The sequence below is a fragment of the Lathamus discolor genome, chromosome 2, assembly GCF_037157495.1.
Source record: "Lathamus discolor isolate bLatDis1 chromosome 2, bLatDis1.hap1, whole genome shotgun sequence".
NCBI lineage: Eukaryota > Metazoa > Chordata > Aves > Psittaciformes > Psittacidae > Lathamus > Lathamus discolor.
Genome location: NC_088885.1, coordinates 147,092,385 through 147,115,537, shown reverse-complemented (window position 1 = coordinate 147,115,537; position 23,153 = coordinate 147,092,385). Strand labels below are relative to the sequence as shown.

Here is a 23,153-nt window from a genome sequence, read left to right as displayed (position 1 = left end):
TAGCAAGCCACACAAGCCACTGACAGAGTTCCACAAAGACAGAGCAAAACCCAAATACAATCTAAGTTAAGGACAAAAGAAAAAGGTAGTTTTGGAAAGTTAAGAGAAGACATCCAGACTTCCCAGCACTACCTAGAGCCTCAGAGAGCTGATAATCAAACAACAGACAGAACTGCAGAATCAGTTCTCCAAACCACAGACAAAAGTAAGAGTGAGAAGCTTTGCAACCGTCGTGAATCATTAATACAGATATTCATCTTGTATTTCTTAGCAAAGAGCTGTTTTCTATGAGTAAAAGAGTTATGGTGAAATCTTTGTCCCAGTGAAATTGAAAGTGAATTTTCTGGCTTCTATTATGTGACCCTACAGAAAGTGCATTAGCTAAGTGTATATAAACAACAAATCTCCATAACTGTGTGCCTTTCAGGAAAATCAGCAGGATATGTGATTTATCATAATACACAAACTGACCTTGAGTTACTGACAGAGACCATATGCTATTTCATACATATTTTACATACACGTTTTAAATACACATATTGCTGCACTTTATTAGTTCTGCCCCAAAACTGATTTTGGATTTTCTGGCCTACTAAATGTGAAATCTGACAATTCTCCATGTGCAGAAACATAACTGATGATCTTTGCCTTTCTAAGGCTTGCAAAGACACTGTAGTTTCTTCCTATATAAACATCCTCCTGTAACAAGTGGGGCAGATGTTCACAGAAGGTACCTCCTTACATCAAAACTTGACTATGATACTTGCAGAAACAGTAAAATATGCTTTCTCTGTTCTTTCAGCCAAGACAAGAGCAGCAGCCACAACCACTGTCAACAGCAATTGTTTCAATTATTTTTTTTTGTGGGCCAACATTGCTCTTGTTTTCAGGTAAGTTATTATACTACCTAATCATTTCTTTTGTACTCTTAAATCCTGAGGTCTTACCAGCTTGATCAAGGATGTAACACAGCCACAGAATCTATCGGGGTTGCTATTAAATTCATCAAAGTTAGCCAAACACTAAATTGTTATGAAAGCAATTAGCTGCTGGCCTGAATTCATTTGGTCATACTCAAATAATTTCCTGTCAAACATCTGCAGAACATCAAGTTATTCTTCATGGTTTCACCATAAGGTTTTGCTCTTGTATCTTTAATCCATTTCTTTCACAGACTCCTCTTTACTTTTTTTTAAGCCAATATCAAGTTGAGGTAGAATGGTCTTTGCATGTCAAACTAGGAAAGTTTTGATACCATTACTCTCTGTGAATCAGTTCTAATTCACTTCTATCCCAGCTATGCACTTTATTGCTGATGCTGTTGTTTCTGCACAACATTTTTGCTTGGACTCTCACTCTACTCCCACTGAAGTCATTCAGTTGGAATCTCCATCACTCTGAATAATCATTATACTGTGCAAAGGGAAGAAATATGTAATAGCTAGACAGCAGGAAAAAAGTCTATTACTTTACATTAAAATATAGCTGGGTTGGGAATAAGGTTGAACAAAATCACGAATTCATAAAAATTAGCATAACGGGTTTTCTTGTTGTTCAGTTTTGCTGATCAAGAAGTTGGTAAGTTTTGCCTTTTGTTCAAATATGTACCCCAGTTTTCTAGTAAAACCTGCTACTGTAAGTGTAAGGCAACGGCTTTTCACAAGTCCTAACGAAAGCACATTTTGCTCCAATACAAACTGACCCAATACAACTGGAGAAGTTTAGATGGCTAAAAATTGTGCAGAGAGGAGGAAAGTGACTGAGCTCAAGACTTCACAAGTAAACATGAGTCCTAAAAAAGGGAGAGGCTACAGCTCCAGTCTCCTCTTGCCAACTGTATTTTTGCCCCTACTCTGTAATAAAGCATAAATCCTCTCCCACAGTCTGGCAGACACTTTTCTCTGTCTGCATTTAATCAACATTTTCCTATTACAGGCTCAATTTTCCCTCCTTCAACTTTTATCACTTCATATTTTGTCCTTCATTAAGAAGACAAATCACAGTTTCCTTCTTTAGTTCTCTCATTTCTTCCAACTCAGTCTTCCTCTAGGCATGAAAGAAAGATCACCTATCCACTACCCTATCATGCACTAGCAGGTATAACTTGCTTTTTAAGTGTTATAACTAATAACATTTCCCCCAATGTACTCAGTGTGACGAATTCAAGGGTGCTTTGGCTTGAGAAATGCTGTATGGAAACAAACTTGTGTAGCATTAATAAATACAACATGACACAAGTATGTCTGGTAAGAAGAAAAACCTACTGAAGTGAGGAAAACTTGCATGGGCTTCAGGGAACTTTGGGTGAGGGTCTTTGATACTTGCATTAGTACGGAACAGAGCTAGAAAGAGTGGAATAAATGGGATCCTTGAAACTGTCCAATTTATTCACGGAGAGACTATTTAAGGTCATTAAGCTATTCTAGTCTGTGCTTGTTCTGAACATCATAAATAACCACTGAAGGGAATAATTACTGTTGAGGTTACTTCATAAAGAAGATGCCATTTGAATGTTGGAATAACAGGAAATAGAGTTATATATTAAGCTTGAAAAAGATTTTACTGTCCATACCAGACAAACTTCTCATGACAGGCATTTCACCAGAATATTGGCTTCTTGCAACAAGACAAAGTGAACTCCTTTCCCCCTAACCCCCAAAATATTTCAGATGTTTTCATGCGTATGACCTAAATTAGGACAAAGTTATCAAGTTATTATGTGTCTAATTACACAGTACCGCAAATTCAACCTTAGATAGGAATTAATACTGCAAGTCTGCCTTGCAGCTAAGATGATATGAAATTATTATGTATATATATGCACATGCAATTCTTTCATTACTCAAAGCGCACCAAGTAGGGAAATACACGCAACATGCCTTTATGCTATTCATGGTGATACTTAGTGCTTACTGTATAAAGTGATAAAGCACAACACAGAACTAAAAGCAGTATCTCCATTATACCAACACTCCAATATTCCTGATTTTTCCCTTCTGTTTAACTTAACCCTGGAAACCAGATTTAAAGTACTGACAGAAGAAAAATCTATGCAATGGCCAAGTTAACTAAAAAAGCTGATTATTTTCAGATTATCATATAAGTCATGTGTATTATGATCTGACCTTCTGGAGCTGGTTTACTCGCATTTGTTTTTTCTGGATCCTTCACCTTCGATTTACTTGTTTCTTTTCTTCTCTCTATATCTTTAACTGAAAAGTAAAGCAGGGAAAAATAATCAATCAAACTAGAAACAGGCAGTCAGAAGCATGTAATTCTGTTCTTAGAGATAAAGAAGTTGCACGCAACAACTTGTGATATGCTCAGGTAACAAGTGGCTGTTACTGGATTTTCCCTCCCTCCCTCTGGGTTTATTCTTTTTATGAATCTTTCCCCATCCTATCATCATTAAAGTTCTCAAAAGTGACTCTCCTCACACAGGAGAGTCCAAACACAGTGATGTCAGCACCTAAGCCCACGCTGACAAGATCCAGCTCTGGGAATACAGTCCAGAAAATTGGCAAAGCTAGCTGGGGAAAGTCCAGCATTGCAGAGTTCCACTCCAAGTCATTCAACACAAAAGCACATAAGCCAGCTGTTACATTATCCTCTTTAAAGAATCAGCTTAGATCCCATGCCCAAATCTATGATCAGGGCACCAAATACTCCCCTGTGAGTGAAGTTGCTCCAAAGCTCAGCCTTCAACAGTTTCCTGTCACACAAGTGGGTGGGATACCTCCCTTCTTATGTCCCAAATCTCTCATAACAGCCAAGCAGAACCCAGCTTGATTAGAAATTCTTAATATTACATTAGTAGCCAGTATCACCCTAGTCAGTGTGAAAGATTCTGGCAAAATCATTGCTAAAGTCACATACAAGGAAAAAAAATAATCCTTTCAGAATTTCCTTAGTGTCAACTTGGTGTCAACGCCCCAGACATCTACAATGGCCAGGAACAGCTTAAAAGAATGAAAAATAATGAAATAGCTTTCTTAGAAAGTAAAATTCTACCCCAATTAAAATCTTTAGTTCATGTAAAACTGGATTATGACCGACATTCATCCAAGCAGGAACTGAGTCTAGCCAGGATCAGTTTCTCTATGCTACATTGTCCAAAAAACACTGTGAGAGGGTGAAAGAAGGTTATCTCTCTTAAAACATATGATATCAAATAGACAATACAAGTATTCCGTTTTACGGAAGTGGACAAGTCAAATGGATTTTGCTAATTTACCCAGTAGTATATGGAATATCTGTAACAGCTAAGTGTGCTCTAAATTCCAATGCAAAATATAACCACAAAACCATCCTACAGTCTAAAGGAAGACAACAAATCATTGTCAAATATCTGAGCGTGACTTTAGTAGTGGCTGCAGAACCTACAGCTCTTACACTCCAGGTATAAAAGTAAGGAAATTGGTGAAAAAGTAACTGTATTTTTAACTTCTCTCCTTACTAACATAGGATGTGTACCTGTACATCACCTGTACATTTAGGTTTTGAAAGTGATTCAGAAGAAATTCAGATCCACAAGCTTGCTGAGAAGTCAGCTTTTACCACGGCAGATCTTGGTTATTAGCTGGGTTACAGATAATGCCACGATGACATCAGGTCTTATTCAGAAGTTTGGGTTTAATTCTTATTTAAACAAGACTCCAAATAAAATAAATGAGCTCAAATTACCAGAATACTACTAGTCAAAAAGGACACAATTCCTTGGCCTTCAGAGCATTATTCCTGTGAGAAAAAGCTCAGAGTAAAGTATGGAGCCACTTCATAGGCTCCTCTAATGCTACTGCTGTTCTCTCCAGAGAACCAATACCAAAGTCTGAAAATGCTCATAGGAGACGAGGTCACAACCTGACAGAGATTTCTGGATTTCTAACTGTCAATATTCTAACCACATAGGAAGAACAGCTAAGAAGACACCAGTTTTACTCATATATTTAGACTGACAAAAAACTTATCTAATGCATATTTTACAGCCACACTTTAAAAGGAAAAAAATTCCCCAGTGATCCTTGTTAATTGCTTACTGTGTACTAAAGTAAGAATATACTAGAGCTAGGATAAGAAAGTATACCCAGCTATATAAAGAAGAATACTTTTTCAAAAATAAAGTTTTATTGTAGGCTTGAGAATTCTTAGTCCATCAGTTGCAACTCAGCAGAATTCAACATACTTCCAGTGCACTAAACCAGAGGATATTCTCAAAGCTTTGTATATGTTTGACCATTTTTCATCTCAAGAATTAGTGGCCACTTGTCAGAGAAGGGGAAAAAGAACAGAATACAAGATAGCAAAACAGAAGGATTTGTATACATGCTGTATCTGATTTTATTTATGCAGGGCATCATATTGTCAAATAAAACCGCATCCTCATCAAGAACTACATGTTTTCAGCTGCAGCAGAGTATACTAAATAGAACATAACCCTTTATTCTTAAATCAAGTTGCAAGCTCTACTTCTGAAGAATAGAGGTAGTTTAAAAAACAGCAACACTTCATATTATAGAAGTCAGTGTAGCTTTATGTGGCCTGCTCTTTACTGCTACAATAATCTGTGGGGTTGTGGGTTTTCTAACCAGACAAAACTTAAAGTAGTAAACACACAGTTGTAGTGGTGAAAAGCTAGAAAAACTTTGACGGATACCACATGAAGTAGTCAGCGTATTTTATCTTGTGATGGTTCTAAGAGAAAGGCAGTTTAGCAATGACAGTGAGAAGAATTATCCCAAGGGAATTCAGTAGGCTTTCAACTGTACTGCCAGACTGTCACATTTTTGTCTTTATCAGCCAAATCTCCTTTAATCTCATTTAGCTGAGCTCTTTAAGATGCAGATCAAGACAATTATATCACTATGATATAGCCATTGAGAGTATGTGTCGGTCAGATATAAAAAGTCTTAACCATAATTCGTAAACATATTTGACATCTGAAGATCAGTAAGAATTCAGCCTTTCATAGCATCATTGAACTAACAAATAGTTGCCAGTTGGCACTGCTCTAAGAATGTTTTTATTAAAAGCTGGACAAAGGGAAGGAAATGTTTCAACTATCAGAATATAGTACTTTCCTTCTTGTTTCTGCTCGCTGAAGATTCTTTTCCACGAGACACTGGCCAATTTCATAACATAATGAGGAAATAACGTGATTTCAAGCCACTAGAAAGAAAGATAGCTCAAAGCAAGAATGTCATGTAAGAGTGACTAGATCAATTCAGGCCTCCAGCTCTACATGTAACAATTAAAATCTGTGATGTGCTTTCCACAACAGAAGGAACTGCTTTTCCATTGTCCCAATTTGCATCTAACTTCATTACAGTTTCATAAATTACATTAAATATCTGATAAATTCTGAATATCATGATAAAGACACATACTTCTGAACTGGCCTTGTGCTGGTTTACTCTCCTTGTCTTCACTGAATGCAATTATCTGAAGAGCATAGGTCTGATCTGGAATAAGACCTTGAATAATTGCTTTGGTTGCAGTGTTTTGAAGAATTAATTGATTGGTTTTTCCACCTGCAAGAGAAAAGACAAAAAAAACACTACCACAAATGCATAATTTTGTTTACTTTTCTTATAGCATGGTAAATGCAATGACTTATGACTACCTCTAGGTCTACAGTTACCCAAGTGTTCCCACTTTTGAAAGTATCCATACAGCCCAGCCAGATGGCATCCCATAAAAACAAGAACTCAGGCAGCCTGACCAAAGACACAGACCAAATTTTAGATAGAAATACTCTAAGATGAGTCAATCAGCCTTTGTATCTGAGTCTCATATAACAGTAATTGGCATGTAATATAACATACGTATTAATATATTATGTATTATATGTAATATAATAGTAATAGCATGTAATTAAAAACCATTTGTCCAGCAAAACCACTAGTTAAGAAAAAAGGAAACGTTTGACAAAAAGTTGCCAAAGTTGCTAACATCATACGCACAGGCTTCCACCCTGCTCTGTGAGTGGCTGACAGTTCTGAACCCATTATACCCACATCACCTCTGAATACCCTCTGACCATTTCATTTGGACAAGGAAATTCTTATGCATAAATACAAATATTAAACATTTCTATGTATACATATGCATATATATAGATTGTATACAAATATGTATTTTAGCTGTATGCTAATGTACCTATATCTAAATGCGTACAGAAGAGTACCTCTATACAAGTAGCCTGATACAGCCATTTTGCTGCCTAGCTTTACATTTTAAGTTTTCATTCAAAAAGCCTTTTAAACAGTTTTGGGCTTGTTTGGGTGCTTTTATTTTTATTTTTTCCTTTTTTTTTTTTTTTTTGTTTCCTCTCGGGAGCTCACTATGGGAGAAGGCTCAGGAAGATCCAACTCAAGGCTTTGGCGGAAATAGTGTTCCTATTTCAGCTCTCCCTTGAATACTTCATAGATTCCCTTATACCCCACTGAAAGAAAGGTAATGACAAGATCAGTGACAATTCCCAAGGGCTACATATGAAATGAAGAGCCACCCACTTCTATTACCTTAAGCATTTGATTCCCACATTCTATGCCTATGATTTACCCCCTGGTAAAATTGATTCCTCTCTTTTGTTGACCAGCCAATATTCTGTTATCCACAGCTTGCTCACACTTCCTCAGTCCTGCAAAATGGCACTAGCCTCTGAAAAGCTGTTCAGCCTTAGGAAGACAGTCCCTTCACCTTAAAGAGCAAACAGACTTTTGTTTTACCTGAACTTGGAGTGACAAGAAGCTTATATCCAGTGAATTGCCCTTTGGGGGCTTTCCAAGAGATCTGTACACTGTCAGGACTGACTACATTATATCTTAGTCTTGTTGGTGGGGACACTGCAAGTGGGGAAAGAAAACAACATTTTAAATTCAAATAAAAAGCAACTGCCAATCTTAAACAAGCAAAGATAAACACATATAGGAAGACAACACAAAATTTTTGATAAGGAAGGATGCAAGTTATTCAAAATATCACGTACATCAGTTTATTAGTTTGTAAAATGACATCCCCAGGTGCACTACTTCCCTCAGACATATCTTTTATTTATCTCTTTATAAGAGCAAACTAACAACCTAACAGCAGAGGACAGAAAGACAGTGTTAGATGTTAAGGGTCTAGTTTAGCAGGCAAAGCTGGTAATAAAAATGCTCTTTGTTAATATATGGGAATTAAAATTGCTCTCTTTGCTTACACTGCATTGCCCAGCCTCCTTTACCTTGCATTACTGTGGGCCCTTCCCCACACTTAAGGTCAGTTGGGGCCAAATTTTCGAAGCCTTGTGAGGACACACCAACCAAGAGGAAACACAGGCATGCACAAGGCAGAGGGAACATCAGCTGCTCAGTTTGCAAACCTGGCCTAAGCAGCACGAACTTGCCCAGCTGCAGAAACTGCTTCAGTCTCATCAAGACTATAGCAGGCATGCACAGGCAAGTCAAGATTTAGACAAGGGGCAATCTGGATGATAAGCAGTTTCTATTTATATTGTGCCTAGGTTTCAAGTAAAAGCAGCAGGTGAAATGAATAAAAGCATGAACTGAATGAGAAAGAGGTGATATGTCAGTGAAGCAATATACAGAGGGAACAAGTGGAAAATTCACCCTATGCTGTTACTGCAATAGCAGCAACTTTATGTCTATGCCCATAAACTAGTTTTTCACAGCTTTGCATTCCTCTTCCCAGACAATCTCCACTGTTGCTGGGCAAAACTCTACATAGCATTTCAGCTGTTCTTCAGGAAGCCACATCGCTCCACAGCAAACAAATGGAGCAGAGCTGGTAGTTGTGCAGCCTGCGGTATCCAAGCCTTTCTATAAGGGGAACACGTTTGAATAGGGTTTGGCTCACAGAGAACTAACTCATCTAGGGGGAAAGGCAGCCAGGGAAGCTGCCCAGAGGCTGAGCAACAGAAAGGGCTAGAAAAGATTAACAAACTCCCCCATCAACCTTACCCGCCACCTCCACAGCTCTCTGAATTTCTCCACTTTCCAAACCCTTGATGCCTCTACCACTACCACCCTTAAGGCTTCTGTAAGTCTAAGAAATAAGGGAAATTATCTGAAGGGGGGAAGTGGCAATTTCTTTTCCCCAGAGCCCAACAGAGCTCCTCAGTGACCAGGCACTTGCCCAGGGTTTGTTGGTCCTCTAGATATAATAAGCCAACAGTTATCATATTTCTGAGTTTCGAGGATTACAGCATATGGAGCATCTGAGTCAACAGGCAGAATGTGCCAGCCAACAAGTTTCTGAACTCTCCATTTGACCTGCTACAGCCAACGCAGCTCTGGCACTAGCAGCAGCCAAAGACCTGTCCTGAACTGATTGCTTTTTCCTACGGGCTCCTTTTTCCAACAGCTTGAGGGAAGAAAGAAGAAGGGAAGAGACAGGCTGTAGTTTTTTGAGATTTGGGGTGGTGGTTTTTTCATGCTATCTACCATTAAAAACATTTGGGGTCTTGGAAGAAAAAATCTGGAGGTATAATACAAGAGATGTACTCCCTTTGCATCCAGCTTCTTAGTCCATAACGGACAGTTTTGCCAGGCCAGTTCTGCAGTTTTCTGCCTGGATGGACTTAACATCACAAAACAGGGGAAAAAAAAAGTACATAAGCACCAAGAACAGCTTAGTAACACCTCCACCACATTCTCAAAGGCTTCAGAGAACAAGCTCAAGAAGAGAGGCAAGGGGATAGAAACAACAGGTAGCACACCAGTTCCACACACTCAAACGTGTTCTGATTCGTAGCACTGGGCTTATACCCAATCAGGGCATTTCCCCAGTTTCTGGGCCCAATCTTGTCAGACCTCATCTTAAGACTGCCTGTCACTTCACTGAAGTTTAGAGAAAAAGAAGCCGCAAGCAAGAGTGTGTGCAGGAATCCCTGCAGATACAAATTAAGTTCTTTGAAAATTTGGCCCTCTTCTTGCAAACTGTTTTGCTGGGCAGGTTTCTGCAGGAACATTCAGCATGCTATAATTGTAGCAAAATGACAGACACTATGGCAAAAAGTTGTGAAAGCCAAGCAGACTGTAGTTATGGATTACAGCTTTTAATTCATTCTCAAGATTCATTCTGTCTTTGAGTTATGCATAAATCACAATGAACTGGGGCCGAATGAACCAAGTCTGGCAAATCATACCTAGGAGTTTGCAAAATATGCAATTCCTTTTGTTTTTTGTCTAAGGAATAGCAAATAAACTTCTGAACAATGACAGTATGCAAGTGTAAAAATGCTGCAAGTTTTATCAGGATTAAGTGGCAAATTTGTATGGGGCTTAAGAGGCAGAGCAGAGAGGAACAAAGTAACACCAAGGACTGACAAATAAAATCATGTCAGAATTTCGGAGTTCATTTTCTCTGCCATCTTCTTCCTTCCCCTGTCATTCCATTCCACCCTACTTTCAACTTTACAGTTTATGAAAGCACCCTGTAACAAAGAAGCATAGTTCTGGCCTAATTGCTATTAGCCATCACCAAACCAAGTACACTTTGGGAGCTCCTAAAAAACAACCACAGATCTTACAAGCAAAGGAGGACACAATCACCAAAAGTTCTTCTGTTAACTACAGAGTTACAACGTGAAAGACTAGAAAAGTTGTGCCAGGATAGTCTTTACATAACCAGTCAATTTTTACTGGGTCCTTTTTTATCAAAAGTGGTAATGCAGGGGAACGGACATTCCCATAGAGCAATTAACTGTAATGAAGAAAAGAATTATTCACCAGACAGATACTCAACTGTGTCTTAGTTGTGCAAAGACTAACATTCTGGCACAGAAAAGTACATATAGCTAAGGAAGTTAAAAATCTAACACTTGAACAGACAACAACATACTGATGGGAATTACTACACATTCACCAACCTGAAGAGGATATCTTTATTTCTTTGGACCTTTATTGTCTGTGGAACAAAATCTCACTTCTTGCAGAGAGGGAAAAAAATTAATCCAAGCTGAGTCAGTTAACTGATAAAAATCAGTAGCTAGAGCTCGTTAAATGGTTTCACAGGAATGCAAAAGAGAATGGCCGTCAGCAACATTAGAGCAGTCACCCAAAAGAAAACTTCAGACAAGTTCAAGGCTTTGGTTTATGCCACCAGATAAATTAGTACTCCAAATATATGAGCCTTGTGGACAACTATGGAAAGACTGTTTTGAACTATACAGTATCTTAATGGAAAGGAAAAATACCATAAATTGCATATGCACAGTTCTCCAAGACATCCAGTAGTCTAATACTGGATACTAACTAAATCATGTGGCATCCAGTTTACTTTTGTCATAAGAATTGAACAAGTCAATATGCACTGCAATTACGTTAGTAACACACGGAAATTACTGCTACAGACAGAAAAGTTTCCATCTTTAAATACAAAACAAAAATTCTTCAATCAAGTTACTCTATGAATAAATGGAAAATTCTAGTCTTTTTCTTGCCCAGCACTATTTTTGTGTATTATGTAAGAACATAAGTAGACAAAAGCTGTTGTTTAAGTCACATTATGAATGGGAAAGAAAGAGCAGTGATGAAAGTGTAATTGCTGTTGAGTAAAAACTGAATGGCACTATGAAGGCATTCAGGTAATAAATGAGATGAAACCATGTAGCTCAATGCAGATAACTCCTTAGCTGAAGTATTAAGTTGTAGCTTCAGGCATGTTTACTTCAGTCTCCCAAGCACATTCTCCTTTCCAAGAAGTCACATTACACACCTTTACCTGAGCATCTTTGCCAAAGGAAGGAAACAAGCTGGAACGAATACCAGCTCTTCCTACACCTTGGCAGGGTGTACAATGTCTTAAAACAGACAACCATACTGTTAGTGTTGTATTAAAATGTATTAAACAGCCTGCTGCATGAACAGCTTACTGCAAGGGGTGGCAACCTTGAGGAAAGACTGGATTTGAGAAACATCTTATTACTTTAAGTGTAGCAAGAGATATTTTTCTTCTGCAAACATGGAATAGAGACTTCTTATCACCTCATTCAATAACATACAGTCATTTTGGGCCAAAGCAATAGTCCACTTAGCTTAGTATGACCCTGCTGACAGCATTCACCAGCTAATGCTTGCTGAAACAGTGTAAGAACAAGGGAAGTATTGTTCTTTATTCGTGAAGTACACCAACTCTAGCTTTGCTAGTGTGACTATGGAAAAAACTCTCCTTGACCTTAATTTCACTGTATTAATAGTTGAGAGCTTTCTCCCTTACAGATGGCTGATTAAATCAAAGTTAAAATAAATAAATAAAAGTCAGGGGAAGAGTATGGTTTTCCAAGCCCGAGGAATTTTGCAAAACTTTCTGGAGATGGATCTCAATCCCCAGTACTGTTCTGCAAATCTTAACCATATGTATTAGGACTGAAAAACACTGAGAGAGGACTAACCATATGCTTTGCTTTATTGGCTCATTAAGTCACAAACATTCTGAACCTCTTTTCTGACCAGAATTGATGTGCTGAACATCAGGAACATGTATTTCTTCATTCACCTCACATTGCCCACATTAAATATTACTGCTTACTCGTGTTCCTAAGTTCTCTGAGAGATCTATAAAACTCTCTCAGATTCCCAGACATCCAAGATGGTATGTATGCTTCCACAGCACGTGAGTGCCACGCAGGCTGGACAGCGCTGCTACTTGCATTTGCCAGAACTTGGAAAGCCTCAGGTCACAACTAGTTTTTGAATGTACTCATGAATAATGCATTATAAAAGATGCTTTAGAAGAGCCCCAGGATCAAATTCTGGTCCCAGTTATGCCTACGCAGTCTCATATCAAAGGGATTACATAAATATAAAGTTGAGAGAAACATCTTTCTTTAGAAATCATAAAATATCATTGGCATTCTTTCTCCCTCCTTCCCAAATCAATAGGATATATTTTCTCTAAAAGTCAAGCCACTGTCATTGTGATCCAACAAGTATTTAAGCCTAACAATCTCAGCAGTATCTTTTAATACCCACAAAGGAGATTTAAAAAAGAAAGCTGAAGAAGTAGTCTGTGACATTTAATAGTCCCGCGCAATATTGAATGATGTGTTACAACAGCTACTGTTCCAACAAAGAAAAAATATACATATTGCATATAAATTTAATATCATAGATGGTCCTTTAGACTTGATTATGTAGAGAACAGTCACAGCAATTTCTGATCAGTGTTTCAAGTAAATAAGAGTTATGTATATATGTAGAGAGAGAGACACCTCAACTTGCAAAAAGACTAATGCTATTTGAGATACTAGGTTCAAAGAGCACACATGAACAAATAATTCTACTCCTTCCACACCCCAAGATCAGTACCAAAACACCTGCTTCACTTCAGTAGTAAGTGTGGATCCACATCCTCCTAAGAGGGAAGTAACACTTGTGTTTGGAATAAGAAAGTTTATTTCTGCACATCAGAATGAAAAGCTTCTTTTTTGTGACTTACCTTGGCCCTGAGCATCACTGATGAAGAAAGCTGCAACAGCTAAAAAAGCCAAGAGGAAACAGCTCTGTGTCTCATACCGAAAAAGCATCTTCCTCTCCTGAGTACACACAGTAGCAGCAGGTCTGAAAACATACAGAATAAGACTTAATAAACCTGCAAAGATGAGGCATCCACTTTCATGCAAATTATGGGCAAAATCTGGATTCCATTAAAAAAAAAAAATCAGGAATTTGCTAGAGACATTAATACAACCAAGATTTCACCCTGACAGCAGATTTATAACCAAAGCATATTTTACCTGAAAGAACCCCATTTGGGCTACTCAATAGTTCTGAAAATTCAGCCCATGTAAAGAGAAAATTGGTATTCTTTGCTAAGCATACATGAGTACTGGAAGTATAGTACTGGAGTAGAATATGCTATGCATAACAAGATTAAATGGGTATCTCTATACCATCCAGTGTTGTAAGAACCTTCTCAAGATACCTGTGGAAAATAACTCTAAAGCTCTTGATAGCAAAGTAGGACTAAAATGGTCTTCTACTTTATATCCAGAAAGCATGCAGAATGGGATGTTAAATTATGTATTTCAGGATTCTGTAACTAACTAACTAACTAACTAATAAATAAATGAATGGAATCGTGTGAGAACTACCCTGCAAGCCTGTTACAGAACAATATAATAACAAATAGGCGTACTCAAAAACCCAGTGAAAGTCATTGATCAGTTTAGCTGAGCAATTTTGCTTATAAGTTGTCAAAAAAGGTGAACCTTTGTTCTGAGGAAACATGAGTCCTCTTCTCACTGCTCTCTCCACCATACTGGTGTTCCTTTTTCTGTATTTTTCAACTTATTCCATGCTCTCTGTTATACTACCTGGCTCTTACAGCTACACACGCAGCTCAGAAGGCATGCAGGGTATCAACTGAGTAAGTATGAATTCTGTTTGTAGGCAATACCAAGGTAAAAATATTTACTCTAACTTTATCAGTTAGGAACACCAACTCTTCAGAGTGGAGCACTACATGAACAGTCACGGCAGTCCTAGGTGAACTAGCTGGATTGAAGGAAGCAATTCTCGTGCCAAAGAACAGGTTCCAGAAGGGGTAACCTGTCTGTCCACAGAAGCTAGATTAAGAACAGTACAAATTTCATTATCTGAACTTGGCCTTTCACACTTTCCAGTACAGTTATTTGACATTTATAGAAGCACCTCTCAAGATATGCCAGTGTGTTCATAACATTGCACTTATAAACATTTATCTATCTCTGAACTTTACTACTGCACTAATTTTAGCTGATTTTCTGGACCAGGAAGAAGAATTTTTGCTGCCCTCTCCTGTTAGTATTTCACAGAATTAAATTTAGATAACAGTAGATCTCTTTCTATCAGCAAGATCTCAGCATTTGAAAGTTTACTTTGGTAAATTTTGGGTTACATATTTTTGTGTTGCAGGTCCCTCCCATTTACCTCCTGTGTTATTTTCTCTAATACTCCCAACATCCCATCATTGAATTTGCCTTCCATGTCCTCACTGTCTTCTGAGGAAGGCATAAATTTAGTGTTTTAACCACTGTCTAATATAAAAGGCAGACCGAAGTGCCTCAACCATTATTAAACAAATAAGAGGAGAAAACCTACATCTCCTCTCTTTAAATATTTACAAATTGTGATAGCTATTCCCAGGGTTTGGTAGGCCTGCTGTTGCAAATCCCAGTCATGAATGCTTGATGCACCACCTAGGAATACATAGGAGGCTTAATCATTGTGAATACCATCCCCATGGGAGGTTAGTTAATTTTTAGCCAAATTACCAATGAATTTCACGCTACATATATGTTTTTGAATCCATCTCTTACAGTATAAATCTCTCAAGTCAGCGGCAAATAACTAGATCCAGTAACAAAGATGTGCACCAGAAACTTAAGTGTTGCTATGCTCAGTTCTTAGGACACATAGTCCAGATGTGGAAAACCCAGCGAAGTTCCCAGGCTTCCTACATGTATTGGGTTTGCATGGCATAAACCCAATACTGCTACATGAACACCCAAGGACTGGACCCAGACAAGCCAGCACAGTCAGCAGCCAGATGGCTAGTGACAGGCAATGGGAAAAACGAAGAGAGTTCAGTCTTAAAGCATCTGAAATCCACCCCTTTTGTATCTCACATTGGGTGTTGATGCTTCTCCCCTCACACAGGAATACAACCTAGAGCAAGTAAATGTAGCCTCTTTAAAGAACATCATATAATTCCTTCTTCAATGTGGTCACTTTTCAAGTAATAACCAAGATATAAAACGCTCACTCACAGTGGTAGCTGACCTCCCACTTTAAAATAAGCCCTATTTTTAAAAATAAAACCTCCCACTTTGAGATAAGCCCTACTCCCATGTAAGAGCTATAAGATCTATAAGACATGTAATACTGCATAGAAACACTTCTGGTTTTAGAGAAAAGCCATTGCACAGAGAAGTAGGATTTATTGGGATACACACAACTGGAACAAACTAGGCACAAGTTTGTCTCTGCAATGGTTCACTGACCTAGACAGGGCAACCACCAACCTGCAGCCGCTTTGCGGCTGACATCATCCGTAATGAAAAGAAATACCCTATATCCTCCAGCTTTTGGTGTATTTCACCTTTTGTTAACTTTTTGGTAGCACAGTTCTCTCACGGAACAGCCCTGGCAGCAGAGCCCAAACGTCCCAGGCCAAGAGCACTGCCCAAGAGGGGAGCCCCGCTCCCTGTGTGCTTCTCGCGGGTGGGCTCCAGGATGCCTGCACTGCAACAGGGCACCTACTCGTGCGGCCTCGGGGGCCTCCCAGCCCGGGAGACACTCGGCACACCTCCCCGAGCTCCGCACCGCCCGGCGGGGCCGCGGCGCAGCCCCGGGCGCCCTCCCGGAGGTTCCCGAAAGGCAGAGCGAGACCTGCCCCGCACCGCCGCCACGACCGCCCCGTCACGGCAACGGGGAGAAGGCGATGGAGGACGGAGAGGCGGCGACGCGGCCCCGGCGGGTGCGTTTCATTCGCCCCTTCCACAGCCCCGCAGCGCGGCTCCAGCCTGGCCCGGGGAACTGCAGCCCACAGGAGCGGCGCCGCCGCTGACCCCCGGCCCCCGGCTGCTCTTCGAGGCGCCCTCCGCCACCAGCGCCCCGGCCCCCCGCTTGAAAGAGAGTGGTTCCCCCCCCCGTTAGGAAAGGGACAGCGGGGAGGTCGCTGCCTCCGCCGAGCCGAGGGGAGCGACGCGCCCAGTGGGACCGTCGCGATGGGGGGGTCTCGCCTGCCCGGGTGTGAGGAGCCGGGTCTCAGCGACATGCCGCGGAGGGAGGATGCAGGAGGGGGGACACAGGCAGCAGCCAGACCCTCCAGTCTAAGGTGCGACTGGTTACCATTTAATTGTGGTTATTGTTAAAGCTTTGCAGGCGTTTATAAAGGGTCCCGCTGCCCGCCCCATCTACACTTTGTCCCCCCTCCATCCATCCTCCTGCACCCCGCTTTGCCTCCGGCGCTCTGCTCCGGCTGCCGCGGGGCTTGCCGGCAGGTGGGTAAGTATCGCTCCCGGCCCCTATCCCGGTGGTGCCTCTGATCCCCCTCCAGCCCCGGGGAGGCGAAGTGGAGCTCACACCCACCTGCGCGGGCTCCGCGGGGCTTTCACGCGGGGCTGTGGGTGCGGAGCCGGCTGCGGGAGAGCTGCTTCCCTCCCCTCCGGCAGCTCTGCCCTCGCTGCGCCGCATCCGATAAGGAGAAAGCGGAGCGAAAGGAGGCGGGCAATTATAGAGCAGAAGGTGGAAAGAAGGGGGGAAGAAAAAGCAGCCTGAGCTGTGCCTGAGATCCAACCCCCCGCCCCCGAGCCCGACCTCCGCGGGAGGGGGGGTACCGTGCAGGTGCTGTGCTCTTCTGTGTCCTCTTGCCTCCGGTTTTGCTACCTTTTAACTCATTTTTCTCTCTCTGGAGTTCCAGGTTCACTTTGTTTTAGATGATTTAGAAGGTGCCTCCTCCACCGCGCGGGTTGGAATGCAAGCATCCCCCAGTGCCAGGTATTGCGATGTGTGGATTAATGATTCATGGGAGAAATATTTATATTAAAGTGTTCCAGCACTTGTCTGGCTTGGTATAAACCTTGATTAAAAGCATCGTAGTACATATGCACATTTTTTGTCATATGCATAGACACTGCAATGGGGATGTAGAACTGCAGAATCTATATTCATATAGAAATGAGTCACCCTATGGTATACCCTACTGAATTTACAATTAAGGCTACTATTCGCAAAGTTTGTAAGTCCTGAGAATATAAGAGGTGAATAAAAATATTCATTGTAATGTTCCTGGTCATCTGTATAAAGTTACAAATGAAATCACTGAACGACTGCAGTCGAGAAAGAACAAGCAGAGGTGAAAGAGAGATGTGCATCGTTTTCTTCATGTATATTGGAGCCCCTTCTAGGGAAGGGGAAGGCAGTATGTCTGAGAGAGGTGGCTGTGACTAACTCTCTAGCGCAGGACCTTCCATTGCTGAGCAGGACTCACAGGTCCTACTGCAGTCCTGTCCAAATTCACAGGGCACAGCACGCTGTTGAAACTGCAGAAGCGTTCGAGCTTTAAAGAAAAATCCGGTGTTTTTTCCTATGACAAAGGTTCTGAGATCTAGGAATCTGGGAAACCCTGTCGTTATGCTATTGCCAGCTATTTGCAAGGACCGGTGCTTGTACCAGTCAAGAAGAGAGTAGCTTGCAAGATAACCGTTCAATAAGCTGAAGCAATAAGATGCTCAGCTCATTGATGCTTCATGTGACATATTTCATACCTTTTCGGTCCCTAATTTATGTATTTAGCTAAACAATAATACCCAGAAGACAAGGAAGCAGGTGATAGGCCTATTTGCAATGCCCTTGAGGACTCGATAAATATGCAGAAATAAATCATCATAATCCATGACTGCTTGAAGGTTCATGCATTTCAGAGCAGGACAAGCAACAGCCTGACAAAGAGAGAGTCTGGCGCCCTCTCTCTAGCTTTTTGTTATTTTCTCGGGGTTTTTTCGGGTTTTGTTTTCCGGATATATAATGTAGTTTGCAAAGTCCATGAGCACCATCCTGTGGCTGCATCTAGTTAAAGTACTAGGATTCAGTGTAAAGTCGTGAGGAACCCACTGAGCTGTAAGTGGATTCTGTAACTCTCTGCAGCCTTCAAATAACTTGAATTTTTCATCACCTTTTTGCATCACAAATGAAACGAATATTTTAAGGTTATGTAAAGTGTGTGTTATTAAGGGTAACTGGGTTGATTTTATTAATATCAATATATTTTCCTGAGTTGCAATGCTATTTTTACATTGTTTGTCCACTTTTTAGAGTGAATCACACTTATTGCCATTTAGCTTTCCTCAGCTTTCTCTGAAAAACACCACAGATTTCCTTGCATAATTACAAGGAAGAGCTCATGTTGTTCAAAAGTTCAAGCTGAAAGTTACAAGGTAAAGCTTCCTTGAAAGAGTTTGTGTAACCTATCCATCTGGAAAAAGAATAGCATCACAATACACACAATTTTAATGTACAAACGATTTCCTAATGTCTCCTTCTTGTCTTCCATCCAAAAAACTGGCATTTGGAGGAGAAATTTCCAGAATGTGAATTGGCCCCATGAATTTACTTCCAATTGTCCAAGCCTCAATCATTTCAAAAGAGCAATGATGATTTATAGCCACCACATTTTAGAAGTATTCACACCAACAAGATCACAGAATCGCAGAATGGTTTGGGTTGGAAGGGACCTTCAAGATCATCGAGTTCCAGCCCCCTGCCAAAGGCAGGGACACCTTCCACTAGACCAGGTTGCTCCAAGCCCCATCCAACCTGACTTTGAACACTGCCAGGGATGGGACATCCACAGGTGCTCTTGGCAGCCTGTTCCAGTGTCTCACCATCCTCACAGTGAAGAAATTCTTCCTAATATCTTATCTAAATCTCCCTTATTTATGCTTAAAGGCATTAGCCCTTGTCCTATCTCTACATGCACTTCTAAAAAGTCCCTCTCCATATTTCTTATAGGCCCCCTTTAGGTACCGGAAGGCTGCTCTTAAGGTCTGCCTAGAGTCCTCTCTTCTCCAGGCTGAACAAGAATATGAGCAAGATATGGACCATCCTTTGCTTGGCTAGTATAGATTCCATAAAATTTCTATAAATATGATTACTTGGGAATGATATTGAAGATACAGCTGGAAATAATTCCACTAATCCAAGGGAAGAATAGAATTAGCTCAGGCTGGTAAGCTTGAAGTGAGCGGGGCTGAATATCTAATGACATGATTGAACAAAATAATGGATCACCAGCAGCGGTATTTGTGGGACCTGAACAGAAACCAAAATAAGGGATGATTTTGGTGGCTGTGGGGAAGAATTACGCTGTAATTTCCAATCCTCATCTTTTTCAAATATCGTCTGTTTTTTAGGATATACTTAGGTTATTTCTCTGACTCTTTTGATATACTAATGAACACAGTGTTAGCTGCTATGCCGTGTTTCACAAGACTTGGGAAAGGACAATGTCCATTTGGGGGTATTTTAAATTTAAAATAATAAAAAATTAAGTAGGTGTTGTATTGTTTTATTGCAATGATGTTTTTAAAGGGGACTACTGGTTTTATCTCCCAAACTAATATATTTTACAAAAAGATGTACACTTTTTAATGTTCTCTTTTCCCCAGCATCCAAGAACTCCAGTCACATTCAAAGGTTTTGACTACGGGACATCCATTTCCATGACTCAATCTAGTCCCTATGCCTAACATCTTTGCCAAGATCAGTCTGTCAACACTTGCAATAATGAAGTGATTTATGAAGTCATGTGCTGAGGGATTAGAGAAGGACTCAGGACTGTATTCTTCTGAATTAAAAATACAGAAAAAATATTTTAATTAAAAATGTAATTGTGATACACCTTTTCAATATACTACCCATACTTACATTTTACTCTTTCTCGTCTTCATTAGCTAAAACACTTTCACAGCTATTTTGCAATAAAAATATACAGTGAAATACTTTTTTCTAGTTACTTTGTGCTACCATTTCTCAGATACCACCCTCACAAATGTAGCTTTTTGCAGCTCCGTTTTTAGGCAGGGACTGCCAGAGTAGTCCAGCTTTGCTTTGTTATCGGTTGGCACGTCTGATGAGTCATTTTCATTTCCTTCATACTTTTAAGAAGATCTCAGTTCTGTCAGCACTTTAGTGAGCTGCTAGGTTTATCCATCTGAAGCTTATTACACATAATGAGGTAAGTGAAAAGGGTATGTAAGAAGACAGATTTATGCCATGGCCAATGAAGTGTAACTGTTCATGTTTAGGGTTAGTCATGCTCCTCCAAACTTGCAGGCAAGGGAACAAACTGGGAAAGGGAACACAAGGAGATGAAAAAATACAACTATTTCTTGGTCATGTATTTTTCTGTTCATGTCTCAGTGTGAAGGTTCTAGAAGGCAATGGGAAGAATGACGAGTTTACTGTTTCGTAAAATTTTTCATTCTGTAGTCAAATTAGATCCCTTCGGATTTGTGAGATGAGATTAATCTATCCTGTGTTTACACTAACATCTAAGCTGGCTGCTGAGCCCTTTTCTGGCTCATACTGAGGAACAGATGTAGCTCTATGAGCCTGGAGACATAGCCAGGACCTAAGCTCCCTCTTCTTAGCCTCTGACAAGTGTAGGTTATCCAGATCATTTAGGGAAGGAGTTCAGCCACACGTTATAGCCTGTGAGCAGCAGGGAGGCTGAGTGCAGCCTGCAGAGAAACTGGAGCCCCAGCCACTAATTCCTGAACCAGCAGGCCTCGCAGCTGCAGTGAAAGGGCAATCAACAGGAGAAGTGATGTTATCTTCTCTGATGTGCGTATATTCTCACACTGTAGGAGCCCAACTTACCTCACTGAATGGGAAGGGAGAATGAGCACACATAGCTGCAAGGAAAAGGAAGAGTTTCCTGGTCTACTGCTGGACAATGTTCCAGACCCATGAATATTGCACAGGATCACAGAATCATTGGAAGGCAGAACATCTAGTCCATCCCCACCTTGTTCGAGTCAGTTACAGCAGGTTAGCCAGGGCCATGTCAAGTCAAGTTATGAGCATCTCCAAGAATGGAGACTACACAACCTCATTGGGCAACCTAATCCAATGTCTGATCACCTTCACAATGGAAAAAAAAAAAATAAAATGAAAAAAGATATTTTCTTATGTTCAGGTGGAATTCTGTAATTCTGTTGCTTGGTACAATGAGAAGAGTCTGGCTTTGTCTTTACTCCCTCCCATCTGGTATTTATCCATATGCATAAGATCTCCCTGAGCCTTCTCTTCTCTAGGCTGACCAGTCCCAGCTCTCTCAGCCTCTCCTTTTTATGAAGGGTGCTCCAAGCCCTTAATCCTCTTCATTGTCCTTTACTGGCCTCACTCCAGTAAATCCCTATCTCTCTTGCACTGGGGAGCCTAGCATTTGACCCAGCATCCAGATGCAGCCTTGCTAGGGCTGAGCAGAAGGAAGAATAATGTAGAACCATAGACTAGTTAGGGTTGGAAAGGACCTTAAGATCATCCAGTTCCAACACCCCTGCCATGGGGGTAACCTCACACTAAACCATCTCACCCAAGGCTCTGTAGAACCTGGCCTTGAATGCCACCAGGGATGGAACATTCACAACTTCCCTGGGCAACCCATTCCAGTGCTTCACCACCTGCACAGTAAAGAACTTCTTCCTCATATCCAATCTAAACTCCCCCTGTTTAAGATTTTAGATGTTTTTTAGATTGGATATAAGGAGGAAATTCTTTCCTGTTAGGGTGGTGAGGCACTGGAATGGGTTGCCCAGGGAGGTTGTGAATGCTCCATCCCTGGCAGTGTTCAAGGCCAGGTTGGATGAAGCCTTGTGTGGGATGGTTTAGTTTGAGGTGCCCCTGACTATGGCAGGGGGGTTGGAACTAGATGATCTTGAGGCCCTTTCCAACCCTAACTATTCTATGATTCTATGATTAAGTTTGAACCCATTACCCCTTGTCCTGTCACTACAGTCCCTAATGAAGAGTCCCACCCCAGCATTCTTACAGGCCCCCTTCAGGTACTGGAAGGCTGCCACGAGGTCTCCCCTCCTGATGGCAGTGCTCTTCCCCATGCAGGCCAGGAGGCTGTTTGCTGCCTTTGCTGCCAGGGTGCATTGCTGGCTTCTGGTCCACCACCCCCCGAGCCTTTTCCGCAAAACTGCTTTCTAGTCAGTCAGACACCAGTGTGTGCTGGTGCCCGAGCTAATTCCTTCCTGAGGGCAGGAACTCGCACTTCCCTATGCTGAACGTCATGAGGTTCCTGTTTCAGCATTTCTTCAGGCTGCTGGGGACACTGAACGGTAGCAGAATCCTCTTGTGTATCAGCCACTGTTTCTATCCGCAAACTTGTTCAAGGTGCACCTTCTACTTGACCAGTCCATTGATGAAGAGGTTAAACAGTACTGGCTTCAGTGTCAACCCTGGGATACACCTCTAATGACTGGACTTCAGTTAGACTTCATGCTGCAGGTCACCACCCCTTGAGCCCAGCAATTCAACCGGTTTTCAGTTCACATCACTGTCCACTTACCTTCATCAGTGTGTCCATGGGGAAGTTATGGGAAAAAGCGTCGTTAAACATTGCAGCCAAACTGCAATCACTGCTTCCATTTGCTCCCA

At 41.0% G+C, this 23,153-nt stretch overlaps 1 protein-coding gene across 6 annotated transcripts in view; it reads right to left on the bottom strand.

The window, feature by feature from the left end:
• COL14A1 (collagen type XIV alpha 1 chain) overlaps positions 1-17,449 on the bottom strand; it is a 120,584-nt gene extending 103,135 nt beyond the window's left edge. For 5 of the 6 annotated variants that reach the window (XM_065668869.1, XM_065668872.1, XM_065668871.1 and 2 more), the window contains exons 1-5: positions 17,076-17,158; positions 13,441-13,562; positions 7,728-7,844; positions 6,384-6,527; positions 3,126-3,212 (exon numbers count right to left, since the gene is read on the bottom strand). In XM_065668869.1, the coding sequence (XP_065524941.1) occupies positions 3,126-3,212; positions 6,384-6,527; positions 7,728-7,844; positions 13,441-13,528 (436 nt within the window). In that variant the 5' untranslated portion in view covers positions 13,529-13,562; positions 17,076-17,158. Of the gene's footprint in view, positions 1-3,125; positions 3,213-6,383; positions 6,528-7,727; positions 7,845-13,440; positions 13,563-17,075; positions 17,159-17,323 lie in introns of those variants that run through there. The other variant, XM_065668870.1, reaches the window with a different exon arrangement.
• Positions 17,450-23,153: the final 5,704 nt, after the last annotated feature.